Below are 7,769 nucleotides of genomic sequence, written 5' to 3'. Positions count from 1 at the left end.
CTGACATGTACTGTATTTTTACCATAGTAATGAAAATTACAGTAAAATGTGTTAATGAATAATAATTTTGATTTTGAATAAAAAAAGCACATAGCTATTTTGTACAAGTGAGAAAAAACACGTTTTCTTTGTAGATTTTGTTAGAACATTTTCAACTCCCCCCTGGCACGCACACAGACACACACACACACACAGAGACACACACATACACACAAACAGCTCTAAAAGTTAGATGTAGTAAGTATAAATGTAATTCATACAAATAATTAGCATCTCTTCAATGTCCTCGGTTTAACTCTATCCATACAATATTGCCCCAAATATTTTGGCTAAAAATAACAGAAACAATAGTAATTATGACACATTAACATATATATTTATATCACAACAACGTTGTATTTGAAAAATCTCCTTGAAATATTTTACCAGAAAGTATCATTTTAAAAGCCTGTCTGAACCACCTGTAGAAGAAAGCATAAACCAATGGATTTAACATAGAATTGGACCATCCAAGCCATTTAAATGCTTCAATCACTGCAACTGGTATTGTGAATTTCCCCATACTTTGTAAACCCACTGATAAAAAGAAAGGAGTCCAACACACAAGGAAGACTCCAAGCACAATAGCTAGAGTTATGTTGCTCTTACTGAAAGTTGCTTTGGACTTTATGGTGTTCTGAATGCGCCTTGCCTGCTTCTTTGCCACCATCAAAATCTTAAGATAGATTGTTAAAATTATAATTGCTGGAATATAAAATTCAAAAATTGGTCCAGGGCTGGATTCCTTTGTAGCTATAAATATAGCACACCTCTGGCTAAGATTATTTTGACTTATCCCACGTCCTGTGATGCTTATAGCAAGCAGAGCTGAAAGAGTCCAGCTCACAACAATCATAGCCAGAGTAACACGAACATTAATTTTAGTTGTATACGTTAGAGGATGACATACTGCATAATATCTGTCAATTGATATACAGCACAAATTTAAAATGGATGATGCACATAGTAATATATCAAACAGACCTCGCATTTTACAGAGTAAGTAACTTGAATACCAGCAGGAGCTCATTGACAATATTGTGCTGAAAGGCAAAACTAAAGCTCCAACAAGCAGGTCAGTTACAGCCAGAGAGAGGATGAGGTAGTTTGTTGGAGTGTGGAGCTGTTTGAAGTAAATCACAGAGATGATTACAAGAAGATTGCCGCATATCATCAGAAGTGACAAAGTAACGACAAAAATATTGAATGCATAAGACATCACAGTTTGCTCATGTAATTCTGCTGATTCATTACAGAGATGATGGTATTCACCCATATTTTCAGTCTTGTGGGACAAAATATGTATATATATACATATATATGTATATATATATGTATATATATGAAACAATGACGAACAAAAACAGATTTACATTCTCTCAGAGATTTGCAGAGACAGCAGAGCTTCCAGTGCTTTTTTGTTTCACTCTAAGCTTAGTAGTGTGGAAAGTTGTGTCCTTTATCTCTTGATGACTGAACAGCATAGTTCTAGATTTAATATCCCTTGCTCATGTGTTTATTGGCTTAACATGTTCCTGGGAGTGGCTGGAAGTTATTTGGTAACCACGGTGAGATGTTCCCTGGTGTCACACGGAGGAACAATTTAGTAATAATGCTATTTTGACATTTCATCTCAGCGTTGCGTGTCCCGAGCCCGTAACATCATCAGTGACCCCTCACACCCCCATCATGGACTGTTCTCCCTGCTGCCTTCTGGGAAGAGATTACGCAGCATCCGCTGCAAGTCCACAAGGTTCTGCAAAAGCTTTTTCCCTGTCGCCATCAGACTGTTAAACTGCTGAACTATAAACTGGACTCTGTACCACATTTGCACATTTGCATCATTGCATCTCTATCTGGCATACAAATGCTGCCAAACTTAGTTTCTAAATGCACTCTTGCACAAATGCCTTTCGCACAATCATTCTGCACATACAAATGGTTTTAAACTACTCACCTGTAAACTGTGATGGCACACTGTCTCTTTCTCCTGCATTGTTTACATTGCAATTGTTTACATTTCAATTGTTTACTTTTAATCACTGCTGCACTTTATACTGTAATTTACCAGCTGTATGCAATGAAATTTCGTTCTGTACACACTCCGTGCATACAGAATGACAAGTAAAGTTGTCTAAGTTTTTGCCCTGCAAGCAACTTTTTCTTTTCTTTTTTTCTTTTTTTTCTTTTTTTTCCCCAGTGTCCTGTCTAGCAATGTGGCAATAAAAATTGATATCTTAATGCCAAATAGAGCTCGACAGATTTTACTTTCACAAGTGGAGCAAACAGCTTTCGCCATAATGCTCCGCTTGATTTGTGCGTGTAAATAGCTTTATTGTGATTCCTGCAGGGAGAATTTCAAATTATATGGACACTACAATGGGAAAGTAGGAGAGTAAAAGAAAAACAAGAAGAGAAAAAAAGAGAAAGAAGAGGTGAAAGAAAGAAGAGATAAAAGGAAGAGAATGATAAAACGTCCTCTGTCTGCTCCATCACCTGGAAAGAGACACAAAAAGAACAGCACAACCAACAGACATAAAGCAACAGATACAATCGTGTAACACCTTGATACCATTGCTAAATCATATGCATTATTATTTAAGCTGACATGTGTAATGTGATACCTAAAAAAGAAAGTAAAAGAAAGTAAATAAATAAATTATAGCCTTTCTGTATATAAGTGAACATTTAATACCTGGGACCCAGCACCTGTAGGAGTTTGTGAAAGTGCACTAGTTTAGGTGAAAATTATCCAGAAGGAAATAGATTGATAGTGATTGTGGAGAACCGAAGACCCACCTTCCCTGAGCACAGAGGCAGGAGTCAGGGGACCCGTAACCCCGGACTCCCAAAGGGGCCCCCAAAGCAGTGCGCCCGAGAGGGGCCTTCACAGGAAATCTGCAACCCCCCCCCCCCCCCGAGGAAAGAGGAGAGACGACCCCGAGGAAATCCCCCAGCCACCGCAATGCTGACGCCCCCAAGAGCCGCGGGGACGAGCCCGTGGGCTCCGCCGGCAGCCGGCCGCGCTGAAGTGGTCCTGGCCATGGGCCCTGGGGGCCAGAGGCCCCATGGGCGCCCCGCCCCCGCGGCAGGGGCCCTGGCCACCCCCCGGGGGGCCAGGCCCCGCGAAGCCACCGCCGGGAATGGGCCGGCGCCCACCCGGGAACCCGCCCCAAACCCGAGGACCGTCAGCGCGCCAGAGGGCCAAGGCGCCCGCCAACGCAGCGGAGGAGGGCAGGCAACTTTTTCTACTCATTTGGGTAATGTGAACCTGCATGTGGTACCAAAATGCAATGATGTACAAGTCATTAACATAGCCATGTTGGTGCCCCAGGTGAGATGGTTTGCCATGCCTCCCATAAAACCCAAGTTTAGTTAGACTTTGATGTGTGTGTGTGGGGTGAGATGGGGTAGGGGTGGTTAGCTGATTGAACAGCTGCTATTGATGATTATTACATGATTTCTGTTTAATCTCAGTTGTATTTAAGTCCATGTTTTCTGTTCCTTCATTTTCAGGTCATCTGTTGTCATTCCGATTCCTATGCCCCCTTCGTTTCCTGTTGATTCCTGAGTTTTCTTCATCTTCTAAAGTTATCATAAAATTATATTCATCCATAAAGCACACTGCATGAAAAGTTGGATTTTCTGAGGTTGTTTCTGTTCAGCAGGTAGATGATGCTGTCCTCAACTCCCAGGCGGGGCTGGTAGGCGAACTGTAGTGGATCAGTGAAGGGCCTGACCATGGGCCTTAGCTTCTGCAGGACTAGCCTCTCAAAGGTCTTCATGATGTAGGTGCACTATAGTTGGTGCACTGCTGTTTTTAAGGGACATGGAGGCCCATCCTCCTAGGCACATTCTAAGGCAGATGCAAATCAATGACCCACCTGCCTCTGTCCTGGGTCATTAGAAGCTATTGCTTGGAGTGGAGTATTTGGTCACCTAAATATAGATGACACTGCTGATGTAATCTCTTTGGAATGTGTTGGGGGACCGAGCTGTAAACACTGGGGAGTTGGAAGCTCAATCCTCCCCCTCTGTTTATTGATAGCTTTTCTCTTTTGACCAAGATGGCTTCTTTCACCCCTCTTTCAAACCATCTGTTGTGTTGACCTTGTACTGAAATGTGTCCACATAAATTTGCCTTAGCTTGCCTTTTAAGTGTTTCCTTTGGAGTACTGAATTCTTCCTGGCAGATTAGCCTTTCAGGTCATGTCTGTACAGTACTTGTTTCACTGTGAATAATGACATACTCTTACTAGCTGCAGCCACCATCTTCACAAGGTCTTTTGCATTTGTTCTGTGGTTAGTATGCACATTTTGAACATAAGCACATTCATCTCTGGGACACAAAAACAATCTCCTTACTGAGCGGTATGATGTTTGGACAGTCTCATGGTTTTTAAACTTGCATTGATTGTTGGAACAGATAAACGTGGCATATGACCTCCGACCTTGCATGCAGTGCGTAAGAAGGCGGTCCTGATGACGTATAACCTCCGACCATGTGTGTCTTGTGTAAGATGGCGGTTCCGAGATCACAGCTAACTTACTAGCTTAGCGTGAAGGCGGGCTTTGAACGTAGGGCAGTAACCAGTTGAGACAAAGAAACCCGAAAGGGGGGGGGGGGGTAGAAAGAGAGAGAAAATAGGAAAGAAATACGGAAAACAAATCTAATTTCAGCCGATCGGCACGGCCAGTTTATCATGAAACAAAAGCAACACTCCAAAAATCACTTGTAATGCATGCAGACATTGGAAATATTCACCACTGTTAAACTTTGTTTGGAGTGCTTAAGCAATAAAACTATTCCCAATAGGTTCTGCCCAGGCACAAAATAACTGGGTGGAAAAAGGGAAATAAATGGGGGAAATCCGTTACTTGGTGTTGCTCCAGCAAGGAGGTTGATGCTGCATGACCCAGCATCTGTTGCTTTCAGTCTAAGTCTCAGGTAGGCTTAGCAGAGTTAACTGTGGAGCAAGAAAAACCCAACGTTCCCTGGGAGCTTCTCTGACGATTTGTTTGGCCAAAACAAAAACAAGCAGATCTTGTCGAACTCCAGTTGGATCAAAAAAATATTAATTAACGTTAATTTTAAAGTCAAGACCTCCCTGATGGGGTACAGGGGCAATAGTGATGCAGCGAAGCTTGGACCAGACAATAATCAAATCATGAGCCACGTGGGGGACCCAGCTGCAGGAATCAGCTGAATGCCTTCTCAACAAAGCAAGGCTGCCTGAAAGAAGAGAGAACAATGATTTCTCCAAGCTTTTATAGTAGGTCTCCATGGTGACGAGATAAGGTTTGTTTCAGGGCGGTCGTCCCGATTGTGTTGCATGCTGGAAGTTGCAGTTTGTCACGTCATGATGGCATAACAGAATGTATATCCATGTTACAGTGTGTGTGTGTCTGTTCATTTTCCATTCCTAAATCTGTTACCATGAATCTTTGTCCAATACTTGTTAAATACTTTACTAGACGTCATCCAAAATGCTGCATTTTTAAACTAGGAAGAAAATTATCTTATGGAGAACTACCTCACTGATATTTTTTCAGTTCTGATATATCCCTGATAATTAGAGTTTTTGCCTCTTGCGGTGTCCTATTCAGAATAATGTATGCCTTACAATTGGATGTCCAGTTGTCGTGCCTGTCTTGCAATGTCAGCATGTTTTTTTTATTAAATGCTCGTTTACATAGACATTAGTCCCTTTCAGTTTTCTAAAGGGTGATGCACTTCTATATCCTTACTTTCCATTTTTCTGCCCTTGCTGCCAAAAAAGGCAATTACTTGCTTGCTCTAAGGAGAGTTGTTCTTGCTCCGTTGGTTCCCTAATCTCTGTTGCTGTAACCCTTGCATATGAAAAGTTAGGGTGACCTGTAAAATACATTAGACTAAAAATGTATTTGCTGCCATGTCTTAAGCACATATTGATGATTTTCATCCCTTATGTATATTTGTCACTCCTTGTGGGAACCTGTCTGCATGAGATTGATATGATTGAACCATTCAGTAGCATTCTAGTTTGAGACTTTTAGGACTTTTAAGAAAAAGTTCACAATACATTGACATATACATTTCTTGTCATATATTCAGGAAAATACAAGTTTGAATTTACTTTTTTAAATATTATTTTATTGTGGCCATAATGACGGTGGTGCAGGAGCTGGGGAGTTTGTCTTATAACCTGCAGATTACCTGTTCAAAACAAAATCTCAGTCGTTTTGTCCTTGGGCAAGACATCCGCTTTGCCTGCTGGTGATGGTCAAAGGGCATGGTGGTGCTGATTGTGTGGCAGCCCTGCTTTTGTCAGTCAGCCCCAGGGCAGCAATGGCTACAATGCAGCTTACCACCATCAGTGGTGTGAATGGGTGAATGACAGAATGTAATGTAAAGCACTTTGGGGTCCTCAGGCCTTGATAAGGCACTTTACGAGTACAGGCCATTTAACTAATTACAGGATTACATGTCACGACGAAAATGCCAAGGTTGTGTATTTAAATCTGTAAATGTATTTCAGTTTGAATTCACAGAGATGAAAGGCAAAAATAACATGTTTCTAAGATGAAAAACTAAAATTGAGACTAACTCACTTAAGATAGCTGTGCGTTGGCATAGTTGCTATTAATAATTTTTCCAGAGATGATAATTCTGAAAGCAGATCTGAACCAGCTGTAAAAGAAGCAATAAACAAATGGATTAAGCATTGAATTTGACCATCCAAGCCAAACAAGTGTTTCAGTTACAGGTGCTGGGATAGAATAATTCAACACAGGGTTAAAAGTTATAGAAACAAAGAAAGGAGTCCAACAGAAAAGAAATACTCCCATGATAATGGCCAGAGTTTTGGTGGCCTTTCTCTCCATCCCACTGGTGGTTGTTCCAGCCTTTGTGCTCTGGATGCTACGTGCTTGTTTCTGTGCCACAAAGAATATCTTAAGATAGATACAAAGCATTATGAACACGGGTAAGTAAAATGAAACAACAGAGCCAATAACATTGGAATGTGGAATATGAAATATGAAACACCTTCCTTCACATACAGTATTTTTTAGTCCCACAAACATGATACCAAATCCAGACAGGGCTGAAACAATCCAGCTCAACAGAATCATCACAGAAACAACACTCACATTAATTTGTGTTCTGTATGTCAGAGGTTGACAAACGGCATAATATCTGTCAATGGAAATGCAGCACAGATTAAGAATAGATGTTGTCATTAGTGAAATATCTAAGCTTCTTCGTATTTTACATACTAAATCCCCAAAGTACAGACAGGATTGTAATGAGAGAGCCATGTTGAAGAGTAAAACCAGAGCACCCACCAGCAGGTCAGCCACAGCCAGGGAAAGGATGAGATAGTTGGTGGGAGTGTGAAGCTGTTTGAAGTAAATGACAGATGTGATTACGAGGAGGTTGCCACTGACTGTCAGAGTAGACACAATACTGCCAATGAACATATATAACAATGAACGAGTTGTTGATGGGGTTATTGCCATAATGCAAGAAGCATTTCCTGACTCATGACAGACGTGTAACTTATCTACATAAGTCTTGTTTATGAACAATCTAAACTCCATGCTTCCAGCATCCATGTTTTTCTTCATTACAAAATATTATATTTACTACTCTGCAAACTCTTAATAAAGTCCTTTGGCATGTTCAAAAGTATCTCTGCTCCTATTTCCTAGAGTCAGAGCTTACACCTGTATGTGAAGCCTGGTTTTAT

The 7,769-nt window shown here is 41.1% G+C and overlaps 2 protein-coding genes across 2 annotated transcripts; both read right to left on the bottom strand.

The window, feature by feature from the left end:
- Positions 1 to 382: 382 nt before the first annotated feature.
- Positions 383 to 1,315, bottom strand: LOC118566219 (trace amine-associated receptor 1-like). Its single transcript, XM_036147644.1, has one exon. The coding sequence runs from the start codon at positions 1,313 to 1,315 to the stop codon at positions 383 to 385; it is 933 nt and encodes a 310-aa protein (XP_036003537.1).
- A 3,900-nt stretch (positions 1,316 to 5,215) lies between these two features.
- Positions 5,216 to 7,539, bottom strand: LOC105921812 (trace amine-associated receptor 1-like). Its single transcript, XM_036147643.1, has 2 exons — positions 6,631 to 7,539; positions 5,216 to 5,272 (listed from the first exon to the last, which is right to left on the bottom strand). Exon 1 carries the CDS (start codon positions 7,537 to 7,539, stop codon positions 6,631 to 6,633), a length of 909 nt encoding a protein of 302 aa, XP_036003536.1. The 3' UTR covers positions 5,216 to 5,272.
- Between the last annotated feature and the right edge of the window lie 230 nt (positions 7,540 to 7,769).

The sequence above is a fragment of the Fundulus heteroclitus genome, chromosome 15 (genome assembly GCF_011125445.2).
Source record: "Fundulus heteroclitus isolate FHET01 chromosome 15, MU-UCD_Fhet_4.1, whole genome shotgun sequence".
In the NCBI taxonomy this organism is placed as follows: domain Eukaryota; kingdom Metazoa; phylum Chordata; class Actinopteri; order Cyprinodontiformes; family Fundulidae; genus Fundulus; species Fundulus heteroclitus.
The sequence above is the reverse complement of the archived record's forward strand: the minus strand, read 5'-3'. Positions and strand labels throughout refer to the sequence as shown.

Bases quoted from the DNA above. Each gene is read 5' to 3' on its own strand.
- LOC105921812 (XM_036147643.1), bottom strand. From the start codon at position 7,539: ATGGCAATAACCCCATCAACAACTCGTTCATTGTTATATATGTTCATT.
- LOC118566219 (XM_036147644.1), bottom strand. From the start codon at position 1,315: ATGGGTGAATACCATCATCTCTGTAATGAATCAGCAGAATTACATGAG.